Source organism: Salvelinus fontinalis, chromosome 24, assembly GCF_029448725.1.
Source record: "Salvelinus fontinalis isolate EN_2023a chromosome 24, ASM2944872v1, whole genome shotgun sequence".
NCBI classification, from domain to species: domain Eukaryota; kingdom Metazoa; phylum Chordata; class Actinopteri; order Salmoniformes; family Salmonidae; genus Salvelinus; species Salvelinus fontinalis.
Genome location: NC_074688.1, coordinates 12490551 through 12512122, shown reverse-complemented (window position 1 = coordinate 12512122; position 21572 = coordinate 12490551). Strand labels below are relative to the sequence as shown.

Here is a 21572-nt window from a genome sequence, read left to right as displayed (position 1 = left end):
CAGTTTACTCCAATTGGGGGATCAGTGGTAGGGTTTGCGGGGAATAATAATAAAGGTATATTCGTTAAAAAAGTATGTATGTCTATATAGGTATGTGTATGTGTATATGTATGCATACATGTATGGATATACACTGCTCAAAAAAATAAAGGGAACACTTAAACAACACAATGTAACTCCAAGTCAATCACACTTTTGTGAAATCAAACTGTCCACTTAGGAAGCAACACTGATTGACAATAAATTGCACATGCTGTTGTGCAAATGGAATAGACAAAAGGTGGAAATTATAGGCAATTAGCAAGACACCCCCAATAAAGGAGTGATTCTGCAGGTGGTGACCACTGACCACTTCTCAGTTCCTATGCTTCCTGGCTGATGTTTTGGTCACTTTTGAATGCTGGCGGAGCTCTCACTCTAGTGGTAGCATGAGACGGAGTCTACAACCCACACAAGTGGCTCAGGTAGTGCAGCTCATCCAGGATGGCACATCAATGCGAGCTGTGGCAAGAAGGTTTGCTGTGTCTGTCAGCGTAGTGTCCAGAGCATGGAGGTGCTACCAGGAGACAGGCCAGTACATCAGGAGATGTGGAGGAGGCCGTAGGAGGGCAACAACCCGGCAGCAGGACCGCTACCTCCGCCTTTGTGCAAGGAGTAGCACTGCCAGAGCCCTGCAAAATGACCTCCAGCAGGCCACAAATGTGCATGTGTCAGCATATGGTCTCACAAGGGCTCTGAGGATCTCATCTCGGTACCTAATGGCAGAAAGGCTACCTCTGGCGAGCACATGGAGGGCTGTGCGGCCCCACAAAGAAATGCCACCCCACCCCACACCATGACTGACCCACCGCCAAACCGGTCATGCTGGAGGATGTTGCAGGCAGCAGAACGTTCTCCACGGCGTCTCCAGACTCTGTCACGTCTGTCACATGTGCTCATGTGCTCAGTCTGAACCTGCTTTCATCTGTGAAGAGCACAGGGCGCCAGTGGCGAATTTGCCAATATTGGTGTTCTCTGGCAAATGCCAAACGTCCTGCACGGTGTTGGGCTGTAAGCACAACCCCCACCTGTGGACGTCGGGCCCTCATACCACCCTCATGGAGTCTGTTTCTGACCGTTTGAGCAGACACATGCACATTTGTGGCCTGCTGGAGGTCATTTTGCAGGGCTCTGGCAGTGCTCCTCCTGATCCTCCTTGCACAAAGGCGGAGATAGCGGTCCTGCTGCTGGGTTGTTGCCCTCCTACGGCCTCCTCCACGTCTCCTGATGTACTGGCCTGTCTCCTGGTAGCGCCTCCATGCTCTGGACACTACGCTGACAGACACAGCAAACCTTCTTGCCACAGCTCGCATTGATGTGCCATCCTGGATGAGCTGCACTACCTGAGCCACTTGTGTGGGTTGTAGACTCCGTCTCATGCTACCACTAGAGTGAGAGCTCCGCCAGCATTCAAAAGTGACCAAAACATCAGCCAGGAAGCATTGGAACTGAGAAGTGGTCAGTGGTCACCACCTGCAGAATCACTCCTTTATTGAGGGTGTCTTGCTAATTGCCTATAATTTCCACATTTTGTCTATTCCATTTGCACAACAGCATGTGCAATTTATTGTCAATCAGTGTTGCTTCCTAAGTGGACAGTTTGATTTCACAGAAGTGTGATTGACTTGGAGTTACATTGTGTTGTTTAAGTGTTCCCTTTATTTTTTTGAGCAGTGTATATATTTACCCCCAAAAATATGGGGGATTGGAAATGATGCAGACAATTACATTGGAAGCAACATTCTTTCCGCAATATTAAGCTGATCCACCCCTAAACAAATAAAAAAAAAATATATATATATATATATATATTTATATAAAAAAAAGTTGTTACGTTATTTTATTTCGGGTTCTTTTTTGAACCAGGTGTTAAAGTAGATGTTATGTTACCTCTGTACGCGAGATGGGGGTGCAAAGACGCCGTACTTGGGCATGCAGTTGAAGTAGCGGACACCAAAAACAGACCCGTCATGCTTTCCTGTGGGACTCTCCAGCTCCACACCAAACCAGTAACCTGGACACATACACACATCATCAATCATTAAACTTGACTAAACATTTCTAATCATATGTCAAACATTTCTTCGAAATATTGTCGCAGTAACTATATTTCACAACAGACCCTACCTGGGGCAAAGTCTGTCTTTCCGTAATAGCGTATGATTCCCTGCTTCACACCAGCAACCAGCACCTGGTCTCCAAGTTCCACCTTCACCCCATCTGGGTCCAGACTGGCTACGGACATAGACTTCTTCCTCAGAGCTGACGAAGAAAATCAATCAAATGTTCGTTAACATAATCTATAACAATGTGTTATAACCTCTATGAGTCATGTGTTATTTAGGTGCTGTGCTCCTATCAGAATGAATGCAATGGCCCTTGATGGGAAGACTCTTGTACCTTTCAATTCAATTCAATTCAAGGGCTTTATATTGGCATGGGAAACACATGTTAACATTGTCAAAGCAAACCTTTCTCTCTCTCCATTATTTCCTTCTTTTCTTTCTTGTTCTTTCCAGTGACGCGGGAGAAGTCCATGCGGGGTGTCTTGGGTGTGGAGGTGACAGAGGGGGCCTTCTCAACAGCTTTAGCGATTTTTGACACTGGAGCAAAGATACCTTCAGGACAATAGAAGTGATTAGAGAAAACACGGACAAAAGCTGCAAGCTCAAATCAGGTTCACCACAGCTGTTTTTCTGAAAACTACCTGTACACAAAAGTTATGAAATCAAGTCTTCTCTTTGCTCTTTTGTCAAGGGGAATCTTGACACACTTCAACAATAGATTAAATAAAAAAATCCCAAAATGGTTATGTGAAATAACAAATCAAATCAAATGTATTTATAAAGCCCTTCTTACATCAGCTGATATATCAGGCAGTTAACCCACTGTTCCTAGGCCGTCATTGAAAATAAGAATTTGTTCTTAACTGACTTGCCTAGTTAAATAAAGGTAAAATAAAAAATAAAAAATAGTAAAATATATCAAAGTGCTGTACAGAAACCCAGTCTAAAACCCCAAACAGCAAGCAATGCAGGTGTAGATGCAATAACAGGTGGTTACCCAGTTTGGGGGGGCAGATGAAGTAACGCACCCCTCCCACACTTCCATCGTTCTTGCCCTCTGGCTCGTCCAGCTCCACCCCCACCCACTGGCCACTGGCGAACTCCGTGGTCCCACAGAAGCGCAGGGTGCCCGTCTGTGGAGGAGACTGTGTGAGGGCCAGGATTCAACATCAACTCTGACATTCACCTCTGTTGTTTATATTGGATTTTTACTAGCAAATTGAAATAACCTTGTTGCTCGCCACAGGGGCCCATTGGGAAAACAACCACATGATGTGTATTCTTGAAGGGAATACCAGGCAAGATTAAATAGTTAACAACACTTCTCCACAGCACTCAGACTTCTCTAGACCAGTGCAGCATTCTGGTCTGCTGTTTTTCTGTCATACTCGACTACTGACATACTAGGCTATGGTTAGTAGAGTAGTCTACACATCTCAACACAATAACATGTTTTAAGTGGTTATGTTGTGGTCAGTAGGACATACACTATATATATACAAAAGTGTGTGGACACCTCTTCAGGTTGTTATAGCAGCGAAGGAGAGACCCTCCCAATATTAATGCCCGTGATTTTGAAATGAGATGTTCTACGAGCAGGTGTCCACATACGTTTGGTCATGGAGTGTATGTTTGAACACAGTGAGAGGTGCAATACAGCTGCACATTATAGACAGAAAAAAATACACATAGTCCACACATTGGTTTCCAATGCATTTGCACTGCAGTGAGTGATGCAGAGTAAATGCCAAATGAATGCATCAAGTGAGACTACATCATTTAGTGCAGTCAGTAATGCAGTCAGTCATGGAAACACACCTGAAAACACAATTAAATGTGTTCAGTTACGCAAGTAGACACACAGGTCGAAGGGCTACCCACCTGCTTCAGGTGATGCAGAGCTGAGATGTCAATTTCATCACTGCTCGATTTTTTGGGGAGCTATACGTGTTAACACAAGTTGGAATAAATGTTTGCTAGAATTCACATGTTCTCTTCTCACACAGTATAACAAGCAGCAGGTCTCCACCATATAGGATGAATGCCTCACACTGGCCACTTTTTAAAAAAAAGATAAAGATAATTGAAAGCCATTTAAATGGTCTCATGCACATAAACGTGCTCACAATATTCTGCAGTTCATTTTAAGTCACTGTTTCAAATCTTTGAGGCTCCCATTTCTCACCCTTTGCTTCCCAATCCCGACAAAACACACACACCTTCATGTCGTCCAGCACCACACGGTCGCCCAGTTTCAGGCCGATGGAGGTGAGCATGAGGTTGCCAGGGATGTTGTCGTAGTTGAGCAGGGTGGCACGGGGCAGGTTGCAGCTGAGGGGCACAGAGTCCAGCAGCAGCTGCTTCAGCTCCTTGGCCACCATGGCCGCCTCCGCTTTGTCCAGAGTCATGTCCATGGGGTCAGGGACCACCTCGGCCGGCCCCTGGCCTTTATCATTCTGTCAGAGAGAGAGAGAGAAGAGACAGAGGAGCATGGAGGGAGAGAGAGACGGAGAGAGATAAAGAGACATGAGGAATAAATTGCCATATTTTTACTGTTTTGTGTAGAAGTCATCCCCACATAAAACAGACAGAATCTGTTTTTATCTGAACAGTGTTTTTAAAGAGCGAGTGCCCCTAAAAAGCAACTTCCCATTTTGAAAATGGCCTATGTGGTTTCGATATGAGCCAGAAACATTTATTCTAGTGTCAAAATTGACTGCAAAGTGTAAACAGGATAATTTGTCTCGTCCAAACCTGAGATTTGCGAGATGATAGGAAAATATTGATTTCACGAAATGAAGGTAACTGCAACAGCTTTCCTTGGATTGGGTTTACTTTAATCCTGCCCACATACCTACAGCTGGCAGCACCCAAGTAATCAGCAATTTGGTTGAACAGCTGCACGAGACCTGATCATAATGTCCATGGTCAATTTGGTTTGACATTCGATAGCTCTATGGGGCTAGTTAGGGACCATCAGTAAATTACACAAAGTGCACGGAACAATATTTGAAAATGCCAATAGCTCCAAATCTCTATGTCTTAACCAACTATAAATTGTAGAAATTCATATACAAATATTGAAATCATTTAATGAGACAACTAAAATATGTGCAACATGAAAATATTGTGCCATTTACATTGTGTAATTTATTGATGGTCCCTAACTAGCCGCAGCGCTATCTAATGTCAAACCAATTTTTATTTTATTAGGTACACCCATCTAGTACCGGGTTGGGCCCCCCTTTACCTCCAGAACAACCTGAATTATTCTGAGCATTCTACAAGATGTCGGAAACGTTCCATAGGGATGTCGGTACATGCTGACGCTATGGCATCACACAGTTGCTGCAGATTGGACGGCGGTACATTCATGCTGCGCACAGCGCATTCCATCTCATCCCTAAGATGCTCTATTGGGTTCAGGTCTGGGGACTGCGCAGGCCACTCAAGTAAACTGAATTCGCTGTCATTTTCTAGGCAATCTTTTTCCACTCCTCAACTGTCCAGTGTTGGTGATCACGTGCCCACTGGAGCTGCTTCTTGTGTTTAGCTGATGGAGTGGAAAAGAGTGTGCTCGTCTGCTGCAATAGCCCATCCATGACAAGAATCGACGAGTTGTGCATCCGGAGATGCTGCTCTGCACACCACTGTTATGCAGCGTTATTTCTCAGTTTGTTGCCCGCCTGTTACACTCTTAGAAAAAAAGGTGCTATCTCAAACCGTAAAGGGTTATTCGGCTGTCTCCATAGGAGAACCCTTTGAACAACCCTTTTTGGTTGCAGGTAGAACCCATTGTGTTTCTACAGAGGATTCTACCTGGAACCAAAAAGGGTTCTCCTATGGGGACAGTCGAAGGACCCTTTTGGAAGCCTTTTTTCGAAGCCTGCACGATTCTTGCTATTCTCCTTCGACCTCTCTCATCCTTTTGTTCCTCCCTTCCTATAGGCAGAAACTCAAAGAGCAGTACCCGTGCTAAGGTCTATTCAATGCTGGTCAGACCAATCGGAATCCATGCTTCCAGATTGTTATGATCACGTGAACTGGGATATGTTCCGGGTAGTCTCTGAGAATAACACCGGGCAAATACACGGATACGGTCACTGAGTTCATCAGCAAGTGTATAGGAGATGTTGTACCCATTGTGACTATTAAAACCCACCCAAACCAGAAACCGTGGAAAGAAAGCGAGAACCACCACATTTAACCATGGCAAGGTGACTGGGAATATGGCTGAATACAAACAGTGTAGTTATTCCCTCCGTAAGGCAATCAAACAGGCAAAACGTCAGTACAGAGACAAAGCGGAGTCGCTGTTCATTGATTATAGCTCAGCATTCAACACCATAGTACCCTCCAAGCTCATCATTAAGCTAGAGGCCCTGGGTCTGAACAACTGGGATTGGCCACCGCCCTGTGCAACTGGGTCCGACTTCCTGACGGGCCGCCCCCAGGTGGTAAATGTAGGAAACAACACCTCCACTTCGCTGATCCTCAACACAGGGGCCCCACAAGGGTGCGTGCTCAGCCCCCTCCTGTACTCCCTGTTCAGCCATGACTGCATGGCCATACACGACTACAACTCAATCATCAAGTTTGCAGACGACACAACAGTAGTAGGCCTGATTACGAACAATGACGAGACAGACTACAGGGAGGAGGTGAGGGCCCTGGGAGAGTGGTGCCAGGAAAATAACATCTCCCTCAACACCAACAAAACAAAGGAGCTGATCGTGGACTTCAGGAAACAGCAGCGGGAGCAAACCCCTATCCACATCGACGGAACCACAGTGGAGACGGTGGAAAGCTTCAAGCTCTTCGATATACACATCACTGACAATCTGAAATGGTCCACCCACACAGACAGTGTGGTGAGGAAGGCACAACAGCGCCTCTTCAACCTCAGGAGGCTGAAGAAATTTGTCTTGGCCCCTAAAACCCTCACAAACTTTTACAGATACACAATTGAGAGCCTCCTGTCGGGCTGTATCACCGCCTGGTATGGCAACTGCACCCCCCTCAACCACAGGGCTCTTCAGAGCGTGGTGCGGTCTACACAACGCATCACCGGGGGCAAACTACCAGGACACCTACAGCACCCGATGTCACAGGAAGGCCAAAAAGTTAATCAAGGACATCAACCACACGAGCCACGGCCTGTTCACCCCGCTATCATCCAGAAGGCGAGGTCAGTACATTTTCATCAAAGCTGGGACCGAGAGACTGAAAAACAGCTTCTATCTCAAGGCCATCAGACTGTTAACCAGCCATCACTAGCCGGCTTCCACCCGGGTATGCAACCCTGCACCTTAGAGGCTGCTGCCCTATATACATAGACTTGGAATCACTGGCCACTTTAATAATGGTACATTAGTCACTTTAATAATGATTACATACTGCTTTACTCATCTCATATACTGTATTCTATTCTACTGTATTTTAGTCAATGCCACTCCGACATTCCTCTATCAAATATTTATATATTTCTTAATTCCATTCTTTAACTTTTAGATTTGTGTGTATTGTTGTGAATTGTTAGATACTACTGCACTGTTGGAGCTAGGAACCCAAGCATTTCGCTACACCCGCAGTAACATCTGCTAAAAAAGTGTATGTGACCAATATCATTTCATTTGTTTTGATTGGTGAGCTGTTTTCGCCCACAGGACTGCGGCTGACTGGATGTTTTTTGATTGACGCACCATTGTTGGTAAACCCTAGACACTGTTGTGTGTGAAAAGCCCATGAGGGCGGCCGTTTCTCAGATACCTGTTCCCGGTACCGACGACCATGCTCAAAGTAACGCTTTTCTCACTCGTTTTGCCCATTCTAACGTTTAATCGAACAGTAACTGAATGCCCCCATACCTTTCTACCTGCTTTATATAGCAGTGCACAAGACTCATTGTCTGTAAGAGCGATCAATTTTTATGGACAGGTTGGTGTACCTAATAAGCTGTCCGGTGAGTGTATATGCCATACTCTACTTCAGCACTTACAGTTGAAGTCAGAAGTTTATATACACTTAGGTTGGAGTCATTAAAACTCGTTTTTCAACCACTCCATAAATTTCTTGTTAACAAACTATAGTTTTGGCAAGTCGGTTAGGACATCTACTTTGTGCATGACACAAGTATTTTTTCCAACAATTGTTTACAGACAGATTATTATAACCACTTATAACTCACTGTATCACAATTCCAGTGGGTCAAAAGTTTACATACAATGTTACGTACCCCAGTTTCTGTGTTGTGTTTTTTTTTGTATGTGTGTGTTTCAGGATGGCTTCCTGAAATTCCCCCAAGCAGCTGATTGGTCAGCCCCATTGCTAATTGGAGCTGACCCCGGCCTTTCATCAGAGGATACAGCTGTATCCCATTACAGCTGTATATAAGCCAGTGTTCCTTTGTTAGGAGAGAGCTGAGGGTGATAGCCCGTATTGGTTGTTTCTGAGAAAGAGCTGAGGGTTAGATCATATATTGGTTGTTTCTCAGAAAGACATTTGGTATGTACTATGTTAGTTGTTGCTGCGAGAGAGCTGATTAGTATGTCCTGTGTTGGTTGTTGTTAGGAGAGAGATTTGGTATGTCCCGTGTTGGTTTTTGCTTAGAGACAGGTTTTTGTACTTAGTAGCTTTTAAGGTATGTGTCTCCCCATAGGAGGCCGTGTTAATGATTATTGAAATAGTTTACTTATGTTTATGTTCCCAGGGGGAAGGGGAAGGCACCTAAGGAGTGCTGAGGCAAGAGGCCTCGGGCATACATAAGCCGTGGTATTTACTGTCTATACACACTAGTTAAGACCTGGGCGGACCACCCCCTGTATTTTGGTTAGCGCACCAGGTGGTGTTAAGTTAGGTAAGTAGTGGGTAGGCAGGTAAGGTAGGAGAGGGGGCTTTGACATTTGCTTTGGTTCCGTTCAGCCCCTTTTCCCCAAAATTACCTTTTGATGGAATAAATTCCCAGTAAATGGTAAATTCTCTGCCTTTGTCATCGTTACTCGCACCTACAGTCCCATACCTCTTTCGCTCCACAGGGAGTTGAGTTGTAGCAGGGTGTTGCGTTCCCTCTTCCTAGAGGCGTACGTAACAACACTGAGTTGACTGTGCCTTTAAACAGCTTGGAAAATTCCTGAAAACTGTCATAGCTTTAGAAGCTTCTGATTGACTAATTGACATCATTTGAGCCAATTGGAGGTGTACTTGTGGATGTGTTTCAAGGCCTACCTTCAAACTCAGTGCCTCTTTGCATGACATCATGAAAAAATCAAAAGAAATCAGCCAAGACCTCCGACAAAAAATTGTAGACCTCCACAAGTCTGGTTCATCCTTGGGAGCAATTTCCAAACGCCTAAAGGTACCACATTCATCTGTACAAACAATAGTACGCAAGTATAAACATCATGGGACCACGCAGCCGTCATACCGCTCAGGAAGCAGACGCGTTCTGTCTCATAGAGTTGAATGTACTTTCGTGCAAATCAATCCCAGAACAACAGCAAAGGACCTTGTGAAGATTCTGGAGGAAACGGGTACAAAAGTATCTATATCCACAGTAAAACGAGTCCTATATCGACATAACATGAAAGGCCGCTCAGCAAGGAAGAAGCCGCTGCTCCAAAACCGCCATAAAAAGCCAGACTACGTTTTGCAACTGCACATGGGGACAAAGATTGTACTTTTTGGAGGAAGGTCCTCTGGTCTGATGAAACAAAAATAAAACTGTTTGGCCATAATGACCATGGTTATGTTTGGAGGTGAAGGGGGGAGGCTTGTAAGCCGAAGAACACCATCCTAACCCGTGAAGCACGGGGGTGGCAGCATCATGAAGTGGGGGTTCTTTGCTGCAGGAGGGACTGCGGCACTTCACAAAATAGATAGCATCATGAGGGAGGAAAATTGTGGATACTGTATATTGAAGCAACATCTCAAGACATCAGTCAGGAAGGTAAAGCTTGGTTGCAAATGGGTCTTCTAAATGTACAATGACCCCAAGCATACTTCCAAAGTTGTAGCAAAATGGCTTAAGGACAACAAAGTCAAAGTATTGGAGTGGCCATTACAAAACCCTGACCTCAATCCTATAGAAAGTTTGTGGGCAGAACTGAAAAAGCGTGTGTGAGCAAGGAGGCCGACAAACCTAACTCAGTTACACCTGCTTTGTCAGGAGGAATGAGTCAAAATTCACCCAACTTATTGTGGGAAGCTTGTGGAAGGCAACCTAAACGTTTGACTCAAGTTTAAACAATTTAAAGGCAATGCTACCAAATACTAATTCAGTGTATGTAAACTTCTGACCCACTGGGAATGTGATGAAAGAAATAAAAGCTGAAATAAATCTCTACTATTATTCTGACATTTCACATTCTTAAAATAAAGTGGTTATCCTAACTGACCGAAGACAGGGAATTTTTACTAGGATTAAATGTCAGGAATTGTGAAAAACTGAGTTTAACTGTATTTGACTAAGGTGTATGTAAACTTCTGACTTCAGCTGTATGTCCGTAGTTAGTTACTATGAGAAAGAAACATACTGAACAGAGGTCTAGACAGTCAATTGTGCTCTTACCCTGACAGTGGGGTTGGCTCCATGCTCTAGCAGGCACTGGACTGATCCCAGACACAGGTTGGAGGCAGCGATGTGCAGGGCTGTGCCATGGTGGAAGTCACTGCAAGTGGAATTCAGTACTACAGAGACAGTACAACCAGGTTCAGATCAAATCAATCTGAATTTGATTTCCAAAGACGGCTATTATCTTTGTTTTATTCTGAAAGCGTTACCAATTTCTTCTCTTAGGAGTCTCGTGTGGTGTTTGAGCCACATGGTCCGTAGACAGGAGAAAAACAATGAGACGAAACAGTCCCACTCAATGGTCAGTGTGGAGGAGCAATGAGAAATCAATGTAGGAGTTAATGAAATGTCCTTGGGTCAAGGCCGGTATGGGCTTGATGGAGTGTTAGTTCTGATTGGAAGTCTAGGGAGGGGAGGGACATAGAGGAACACAGACATACAGGAGCATGCCAGAACTGACAAGACTATGTTGTTAGTTGCCTAGGTAGGCTACATGGGGTGTGTTGATGCTACTCACCTCTAGGTTTGGAGGCCTTGAGGAGAATGCGAATCAGCTCTGGCACGTCGAAGTAGGCTGCGTAGTGCAGGGCGTTCATGTTGGTCCAGCGGCTGCGGAGACTGACGTCTGCCCCCAGGGAAATGAGCTGATTGGACAGCCTGAGGGCAGCGGCAGGGTCACCTGGATGGGGTCACAAGATGGACAAAACTGGTAGGAAACTACAGTAAATCTGCATTGAATCTTAGGCTAAAAACACTATTTTATGAAAGATTTATTTTGAAATCAGACACTTGCAATGAGCAATCAGTTCAAGGTTTGAGAGTCTCACCAACTCCATGGGCCCCGGCTTTGCAACTATAGTGGAGCAAGGTCATGTCTGTTAGTCCATCACGGTCATTGACATGGCAACCACGCTTCAAGATCTGTAAAAGGAGACAAGAACTGTTCAGTGAACTGAGAGAGAGAGATGCTAGGGGAAAGGCAGAGAGAGCAGTAGTATCATATGCCTTTTGAAACACTGAACACACCACACATACAGACCACACCACCTCAGGGTCATAGCCTCTCATCTCTCTGAGAGATGCTTCCTGTGCTTATCGTAGCCACATTAGCAGGATGAGCCATTCACACCCAATTCGCACAGACGACACGTGTTTGTGAAGTCTAATGATGGGGAGACATGCGATCCTGCTGAGTCATGAATTAAGCACTACAGTCATTTTCACTGCATTGCAACTTCATCAGAGGCTATCATTGCTAGTAGCATACATCAACATGAGGAACTGGCATCCATTTTGGATAGGTAAAACATTTGAGGGACACATATTGAAATGATGGCAGTCGTTACCGGAAGTGACATTAATTTACTAGGCTGTTTCAGCTGAATATCTAAGCTTGTACTTGGTACATTGAAAATAGTACAAATAGGAGTTAATAGCAAACTATTCATAGCAGCCTTTACAATGTAGAATAACCTCCATCAATGTCTTGCTGAGTGTAATGCAAAGCCATATTCCCAACGGTGTCGATTGAAGAAGCAGTGAAACTCCAGTTAATTAGCTCTTTCCTCTGGTGACAGCAGTGACGGGTGCCGAGTGACAAGAGAGAAAGGACCCATCCTGATTCCTGAACTAGACTAGCAACTATCTCGGGACAGTTCATTATCCACCAGTGTCAATCAAGAGAGACGAAATGAGCACACTCTCCTCAAGCACTGACATTATGCCTTTTCATACAGAGACATGTAATCCAACTGAAGGAACATGATATTATCAGACAGGTCCTCTCCTGAGGCTTAACGAGGACACCACCAAGCACACTTTCATGATTCAACATGGATTCAACATGGATTCTATAAGATGAATCCCCGTAGCTGCAGTGCTAACATGAGGCTAGCACTGTCGAAAAGGAATTTGGGGTTAGTAGTAACTGATATTGGTGGAAATCATTGCGGTCCAAGTAGTTTGTAAAGAAGAGGTGGCCAATCTGTACTTGCCAAAGCCATACACATCTGATTCAACTTCATTTAGGACTTTGTTAACTTGAATCAGGTGCGTTAAAACTTTGATTGGAGCAAAAGCCTACACCTACACAGCCTTTTGTAGATAAGTCAATGCATCTCTGTTTATAAAAATACTCTAAAATTTGCCAGAGGGCTGAGGTTGTTTACTGACAGTGCAGCAGAGTGGTTCTTTGCCCATATCTGACAGCCTGGTCTGATTTAGAGTCTGTCTTAGTGCAGAGCCTGGAGGGGTAATGGAAAGGACCTATTATCTCAGCCATCAATCACAGCCATCACAGCGTCACTGGGGACACCCAGGAACTGAGGCTGACTTTACAATCAATCCTAACACTAAAACTGCATCAATAAGAGGAAACCGAGTTAACTAAGAGTGTGTATTTGTATGTGTGTATACGTGTGTATATATGTGTTTTTATGGGGAATATCTTCCCTCTCTCCAAGAGAGTAGGGCGGGATTAGGAAATTAGTCTGAAACTTGAAGTATGCATACTTTATGTTGATTCACATCCCACCCTCATCACTCTTCCTCTTCAGGGTTATGAGAGTTCCCGCTCCCACGGTCACATTACCACTGCTCAAACTGCAGTAATGGTTGGTCCTGAGCTAAAGCTGTGCACTTTCATCTGAGCAACAGCAAAATAAAGGGAATCAACTGAAACATAAACTACACCTTATATGACAACATGCTTAGTAAGAAGGTGTTTTTTTTAAAAACACACTAGTAGAGCCTCAACTTTCAGTATTCACCCAATACGTCCAGGGGTCCGCCTCTTAACTTTGAATTTTTGTCATCACTTCTTGTACCTGCTACACTTTCTGTAACCAGGAACATCTACCCACACTCTGCTTTTGACAAGCTCTCTAATTACCTTTGCTATTTACGGTGCTCTGGCCGTCTGTCTCTGATTTCGCCATTATCTTGACAGTCAACAAACTGGTCCCTAGCCTTTTGGGGGCCTTATGTAAAATTTTGTTGGGGGGGCCTACCTCCCGAGCAAAACATTTTGCTTCTCTTGACAGCATTTTCAGTTTTAAAGTACATTTCTTGCAATTCTATACATTTTACCATAGGGTGTAGAGAAAATATTGCAGTTGCAAAGCAATTTTCCTGCAATTCTACACATTTTGCCATGGGGCAGATAGAATATTTAGCAATTTTATAACTCATTTCATGCCATTCTACTCGTTTTGCCATGGGGCATAGAGAAAACTGTGCAGTTTTACAGCAAATTTCCTGCAATTCTACATTGTGCCATAGGGTAGAGAGAAATGTTTGCAGTTTTTAGTATGATATCTGAGTGAGAGTGACTAAGAAAATCAGTGGGGGCCAGTGAATGTGGGTACGCAGACCCGTGTGTAACAGTCCTGACCTGTTTTATGTTGTTTTTTATGTGTTTATGGTCAGGGCATGTGTTTTGGGTGGGCAGTCTATGTTATCTGTTTCTATGTTGGTTATGGGTTGCCTGGTATGGCTCTTAATTAGAGGCAGGTGGTTTGCGTTTTCCTCTAATTAAGAGTCATATTTAGGTAGGGCGTTCTCACTGTTTGTTTGTGGGTGATTGTCTCCTGTGATGTCTCTCGTGTTGTCGATGTTTTTCACATATGGGACTGTTTGGCTGTTCGTGCGTTTTGATGTAACGTTCCTGTTCGTGAGTTTACGTTTGTTGATGTGAGTTTATGTTCAGGTTTCGTTCTACGTCGTTTTGTTATTTTGTAAGTTTGTTAAAGTATTTGTTTTCGTGTGCCATCTTCATCGTTGTTTTAAAATAAAAGATGGCTTATTTCCCTGAAACCGCATTTTGGTCTGAAGATCCTTCTCTCCTCACCTCATCCGAGGATGAGGAAAGCGACAGCCTTAACAGAATCACCCACCACGCTAAGACCAAGCGGTATGGGAATGCTCGACGGAGCAACAAGGACTTCTGGACTTGGGAGGAGATCCTGGACGGTAGAGGACCTTGGGCTCAACCAGGGGAATATCGCCGTCCAAAGGAGGAGTTGGAAGCAGCGAAGGCTGAGAGGCGCTGGTATGAGGAGGCAGCGCGACGACGCGGTTGGGAGCCCGTGAGTCAGACCAAAAAATTTCTTGGGGGGGGGGCACACGAGGAGTGTGGCAAAGCCGGGTAGGATACCCGAGCCAACTCCCCGTGCTTACCGTGGAGGTAGAAGGCGTCGTACTGGTAAGACACCGTGTTATGCGGTAAAGCGCACGGTGTCCCCAGTACGCGTGCTTAGCCCAGTGCGGGCTATTCCACCTTGCCGCACTGGGAGGGCTAGGTTGGGCATCGAGCCAGATGTCATGAAGCCGGCCCAACGTATCTGGCCTCCAGTACGTCTCCTCGGGCCGGCGTACATGGCACCAGCCTTACAGGTGGTGTCCCCGGTTCGCCTGCATAGGCCAGTGCGGGCTATTCCACCTCGCTGCACTGGCAGGGCTACGGGGATCATTCAACCTGGTAGGGTTGGGGAGGCTCGGTGCTCAAGAGCACGTGTCCTCCTTCACGGTCCGGTAGACCCGGTGCCACCTCCATGTACCAGTCCTCCGGTGGCAGCCCCCCGTACCAGGCTGTCTCTCCGGGTTCTCTCTCCTGCTGTTTCCTCCTCTCCAGCGCAGCCAGTGCCTAGACCACGCACCAGGCTGTCTCTCCTTCTCCTCCCTACAGAGCCATCCGTCTCCCCAGCGCCATCTGAGCCATCCGTCTCCCCAGCGCCATCTGAGCCATCCGTCTCCCCAGCGCCATCTGAGCCATCCGTCTCCCCAGCGCCATCTGAGCCATCCGTCTCCCCAGCGTCGTCTGAGCCATCCGTCTGCCATGAGCCTGCAAAGCCGCCCGTCTGTCATGAGCCTGCAAAGCCGCCCGTCTGCCATGAGCCTACAGAGCCGCCCGCCAGACAGGAGCCGCTAGAGCCGCCCGCCAGACAGGATCTGCCAGAGCCGCCAACCAGACAGGATCTGCCAGAGCCGCCAACCAGACAGGATCTGCCAGAGCCGCCAACCAGACAGGATCTGCCAGAGCCGCCAACCAGACAGGATCTGCCAGAGCCGCCAACCAGACAGGATCTGCCAGAGCCGCCAGCGAGCCATGACCAGCCAGAGCCGTCCTGCCAGGACCTGCCAGAGCCGTCCAGCCAGGACCTGCCAGAGCCGTCCAGCCAGGACCTGCCAGAGCCGTCCAGCCAGGACCTGCCAGAGCCGTCCAGCCAGGACCTGCCAGAGCCGTCCAGCCAGGACCTGCCAGAGCCGTCCAGCCAGGACCTGCCAGAGCCGTCCAGCCAGGACCTGCCAGAGCCGTCCAGCCAGGACCTGCCAGAGCCGTCCAAACAGGACCTGCCAGAGTTCCTCAGCCAGGACCTGCCAGAGTCCTTCAGCCGGGATCTGCCCCTTGTCCCGGTGCTGCCCCTTGTCCCGGTGCTGCCCCTTGTCCCGGTGCTGCCCCTTGTCCCGGTGCTGCCCCTTGTCCCGGTGCTGCCCCTTGTCCCGGTGCTGCCCCTTATCCCGGTGCTGCCCCTTGTCCCGGTGCTGCCCCTTGTCCCGGTGCTGCCCCTTGTCCCGGTGCTGCCCCTTGTCCCGGTGCTGCCCCTTGTCCCGGTGCTGCCCCTTGTCCCGGTGCTGCCCCTTGTCCCGGTGCTACCCCTTGTCCCGGTGCTGCCCCTTGTCCCGGTGCTGGCCGTTTATTTAGGGGAAGGTAGTTTTAGGGTGGTCATTGGAAGGGGTAGACAGAAGAGGGGAGTGACTATGGTGGTGTGGGGACAGCGTCCTGAGCCGGAACCACCACCGTGGTCAACTGCCCACCCAGACCCTCCCCTGGACTTTGTGCTGGTGCGCCCGGCGTTCGCACCTTGAGGGGGGGGGTTCTGTAACAGTCCTGACCTGTTTTATGTTGTTTTTTATGTGTTTATGGTCAGGGCATGTGTTTTGGGTGGGCAGTCTATGTTATCTGTTTCTATGTTGGTTATGGGTTGCCTGGTATGGCTCTTAATTAGAGGCAGGTGGTTTGCGTTTTCCTCTAATTAAGAGTCATATTTAGGTAGGGCGTTCTCACTGTTTGTTTGTGGGTGATTGTCTCCTGTGATGTCTCTCGTGTTGTCGATGTTTTTCACATATGGGACTGTTTGGCTGTTCGTGCGTTTTGATGTAACGTTCCTGTTCGTGAGTTTACGTTTGTTGATGTGAGTTTATGTTCAGGTTTCGTTCTACGTCGTTTTGTTATTTTGTAAGTTTGTTAAAGTATTTGTTTTCGTGTTGCCATCTTCATCGTTGTTTTAAAATAAAAGATGGCTTATTTCCCTGAAACCGCATTTTGGTCTGAAGATCCTTCTCTCCTCACCTCATCCGAGGATGAGGAAAGCGACAGCCTTAACACCGTGAGCCACTGCGCCCCACATGCTGAGTTCAGATTTTTTGTTGCCCCCACCCAATCAAAGTTGCCCATCCCTATTCTAGGCCTACAGCTTTCTACATATATCTGTATGTTTCTACCAGTGTTGTGTGAGCCGTAGTCAGGCCTGTAGTCTGCTGAAAGTCCTTACTGGCAGTAACTCACCTCGTTTCCGATGAGGTCGATCTTGTGCTGGACCTGTGGAACCCACTGACGGATGATGGCGAAAAGCTCTGGGATGGTGGTGCGCGGATCCAGCAGGATCTCCAGACACGCAGGATCATTTGGGTCAAAGAATGTGAAGACTGGAATGGTAAGGAAAATGCCAACAAGAGAATTACCCTCCTCATGAAAGCAGTATGAAATGTGCCTCTCTTGCTATTTTTCGTTCTTGTCCAGACAGCATATTGACTCATTCTGAATGTGTGACATTAAATATCATACATATTTTTATTTGATAAAAAAATGTAATTTGTATTTCGGATTGTATTTTTCAGTAGGCCTCCTAGTCCGCTCTATTTAATAACTTATGGAGTTCTCTCTGTTGTACATCCTGTCTGAAAGCACTGTTTCTAAAAGCAGCATGAGGTAGATTGAAACCCTATCAAAGTGGAAACATTGCACTGAAATAACACAATCATTCTTACTTTGTTTTTATAAAACACCATCACAATAGATGCATTGAAGCTTGTGGGCAAACTGAAATGAAAAGCTTTACATCACGCTAGCCTGCAGAAAACACTTACATTCATTGGCATAGAGTGGAATAAGTCCGGCAGTATCATACTGTTTGCATATAACAGCCCCAAAGCCAATATCCATCTACTAAAATAATCAATAACATGCTATAAAAGTCTTTGTTCACTTATTTATGATAATATACATTTGATTAAATATTTTCATTATGTTTCTATGAATCTGCAGAGGTTGTTTTGACCAGGCAGTGGTCTGTGCTTGGTGAAAGGCTCTTTGTGGATCGAGACTACAGCAGCACACGTCCCAGATCCCAAAATCCACTGTTACATATAAAGCAGTGTTGAGTAGGGAGCATTAACAAAGGGCCTTGGCCTGTATTCACAAAACGTCCCAAAGTGCTGATCTAAGATCAGGTCACCCCTGTCCATATAATCGTATTCATTATGATCTAAAAATCACTCCTACTATGAGACACTTCCTGTGAACACGGGCCCTGGAGCCTGAGGCCTAGGACCCACCATAGTCTTTGGGGAGGGGGGCCTGTGCAGATGGGTGGACCATGGGCCTCTTCCGGGGCTCGTGAACTGGGCTCTGGTACTCAGAGGCAGGCTGGGCCTCCTCCTCCACCTCAGCAGTCTGCTCTTTAGTCATTCTGCTAGATGTTGCCAGGCCTGGAAAAGATGATGGATGACAAACATTCCTTGAGATGGCACTTCAAAACAAACAGCTCTATCGCAGGTTTCTCTGAACAGTTGTCATACGTCTGTGACTCAGCCAAGAGTCACATGAAGTAGTTGCTTATAAGAGTCTTGCTCCCATGACAGTCTATCTACTCTGGCAAGTCTATGCCTTGCAGATGCCCCTCTCAGAGCAGAGCTATGTTTGGCTCTAGGGCCTGTGAGAGATGGTCACTAGTGACTCACTGATAACTAAACTTACTGACAAGAGATGAGGAGACTCAGGGAGCAGGCAGACTAACAGGCAGGCTAATTTATTGTACCATCTCAGTGCATGCTAATGCTAAGTCTTAATGTCCATCATTGAACTGGACATAGCTAATGGGCTGAGCTATATTTTCCAAATAATATATACAGCAGCATATCTCGCACATCCGTCCTGACTATGAGAAATCAGGGATGCGTGTACTGTGCAGTATGTGTTGGACATTGTAGCACTCATTTCTGAAGTGCTGCTGAACAAACCATAAAACATCTATGTAAAAGCCCTATAGTATCAGTATTCCAACCCGAATGCAATTTTATATACAACACAATGGACCCTTTGGCCTATAACATTAATAGGCCTGACTGGATTTCCATCCTAATTTTTTTTTTCACACTCTCATCTAGGGTCAGAAAATAAGTTGTGTGTATGTGTTAATAAACACCCCTTTAGAACAGAACCAAGAACCACTATTTATCCCAACATTGAAATGGGAACAAAATCTATGATAGCGTATTCATTGGGTCTTTTTAGTCAAGTCCAAGGGTTTCTTCCTCCAAAGTCTGACTGCACTGTGAGCACACCACATGTAAAATGATTTAGCTGCCAAGTAATCTAATACACAGACTAAACTGTCCATCCATGCCTCTGCTAATCCTTTTGGATTTTGAAAGAAGTCCAGAGAGAGAGGAGAAAGAGAGAGGGCTCATCACACAATCAGTAAAAGCCTTATCCTATTGCGCAGCTGTGCTACTGTATCAATCTACCAACTCATTGTCCCAAGCACTATGGGGGCAAACAGTGAGGCAAAACAGAGGCCATACAGTGGTCTGTGCTTTATTCATTAAGCTTCGGGAAACTTCATTAACAGAGAGCGATTCTGCTGTTATACAGACATGTACTCAAAGCCAAATGAACAACCCACACGCAGGCAGATACCATCCCCCTGATACTCTACGAGTTGCCTGTTTCCTTCAGTTGCATCATATTGAGGGGGATTCCTATTCGTGTTTGGATATGGATACATAAGATGGATATGTAACGGATGTGAAATGGCTAGCTAGTTAGCGGGTACGCGCTAATAGCATTTCAATCAGTTACGTCATTGCTCTGAAACCTAGAAGTAGTGTTTCCCCAAAGGCCGCGGCCTTTGTGGAGCGATGGGTAACGACGCTTCGTGGGTGACTGTTGTTGATGTGTGCAGAGGGTCCCTGGTTCGAGCCCGGGTATTGGCGAGGGGACGGACTAAAGTTATACTGTTACAGATACATAGCCAAGATATATCATAGCCTGGATGATTTGGGAGCAACTGTCCCTGTGCAGTTTGTCACCTTACCTACAAGCTCCTACGTGTCTTTTATTTCTTCCGTTAATTATATACTTTCTTTACTGCTTCCCATGATTTGCTGCTGAATCAATAGCCACTGCAGAATGGGTGATAAAACACATTGCCTCACATCTCAAAAGGATTATGTTGAAATAAAGGGTTTCCATGATATAGCGTCCGATGACTGACAGATAACTATACCTGTGCAGTGCAATACCTGTCACCTATTATGACTACACTGCTAACAGAGTCCAGTAAAGGCAGCCATCATCGGCTCCTCTGAGTTGCCCTGCTCCTCCTAGTTCCTACCCCTGATCTGACAGTAGTGTGTTTCATGAATGAAGTCTCAGTCACAGACAGCATTTTCCCTGGTATAAATGTGATGTATAATTAGCATGAGCACATTATTTGTCTAATTAAATGAGTACTCTATACAACTAAGTCTTACGCAACAGTGCTCATATGAGTCAACAAGATGTTTACATTTTGGAGGCAAATACATTCAGATAGCAAAATAGGAGAAGAAAATGGTCCAACAAACTCGACAGATTTCTATATTCTACTCAATCCCTATTGTAATGGAATGATTAGCATTTGATCATTTGGCTGGGTCACAGTAATGACAAAAACAATAGGCCAGAGCTGTATTTTTGAGTCATTAACGATAAATAAAAACAACATATTAGTGTTGCAATGAGCAATAATGCAAATGTGCATATCACATCGCCCTACAACGTGCATGATAACAGAGCTTTTGACAAGCCTATATGAGAAAATGTGTCAATTCGTGACTTGTGCGTAGCAGAGGGCGTGTACAACGAGAAAAAAACGCCCCGTTGGCAAACAATGAGAAAAATGCCGAAGGAGGAATGTACACATGGCATGTGCAACTATTCATTTGATCTAATAGCAATTCGCTGACGTCTTATGTTTGCGCTTATATTATAAAATGGGCGCAAAAAAACATCTGCCCGTGAGATTTCACGGAACAGTGTTCCAGAGCATCTCCATCTTTCTAGGCTCCGTCTCAAGACAAACACACGGGCTGTGAAAAACACAGACGCAAATAAATCTAATCAAACGAAATATATCCAATAATTTGAATCGTATATGCATGAATGATATTCATCTTACCTCAAAACAAGCCTTGTCGATTATCTCAAGCTTTTCCTCGCGGTTCAGCTAGATGAGAACTGCAATGGTGCTGAAGATGCTGCTATACTGCTGCGAAGGTCTTTCTCTGTGCCTGCGTCACGTGCGTGAGCGCCCATGGACCACAACGTTGGCTACCATTGTGTGTCTTTCCTAGGCACACGAATTCGCCTAGATACCACAGTCAGAAAATTTGCTCTATCTTAATAATTCATAATTTTTATTTTATTTTTTAATTTAAGGTTAGGGTTAGATATAAGGTTACACAGCGTGGTTAAATTAATCATTTTTTTTTTTTTTGAAATATGCGGGGTTCATGACTTTGTGGCTGTGGTAAATAGTGACGATCATCTTCAATATGCCAAACGAAGCCATCATTAT

General features: G+C 45.6%; 1 protein-coding gene across 2 annotated transcripts in view; it reads right to left on the bottom strand.

Moving 5' to 3' along the window:
* LOC129821937 (CAP-Gly domain-containing linker protein 3-like) overlaps nt 1-21313 on the bottom strand; it is a 462950-nt gene extending 441637 nt beyond the window's left edge. The window contains exons 1-12 of one of the 2 annotated variants that reach the window (XM_055879699.1): nt 21174-21313; nt 18289-18441; nt 17240-17379; nt 11502-11595; nt 11192-11353; nt 10672-10790; nt 4325-4561; nt 3987-4046; nt 3103-3238; nt 2511-2657; nt 2167-2301; nt 1930-2053 (exon numbers count right to left, since the gene is read on the bottom strand). In XM_055879699.1, coding sequence (XP_055735674.1) covers nt 1930-2053; nt 2167-2301; nt 2511-2657; nt 3103-3238; nt 3987-4046; nt 4325-4561; nt 10672-10790; nt 11192-11353; nt 11502-11595; nt 17240-17379; nt 18289-18421 — 1487 coding nt within the window. In that variant the 5' untranslated portion in view covers nt 18422-18441; nt 21174-21313. The remainder of the gene's footprint in view (nt 1-1929; nt 2054-2166; nt 2302-2510; nt 2658-3102; nt 3239-3986; nt 4047-4324; nt 4562-10671; nt 10791-11191; nt 11354-11501; nt 11596-17239; nt 17380-18288; nt 18442-21173) is intronic. The other variant, XM_055879700.1, reaches the window with a different exon arrangement.
* Nucleotides 21314-21572: the final 259 nt, after the last annotated feature.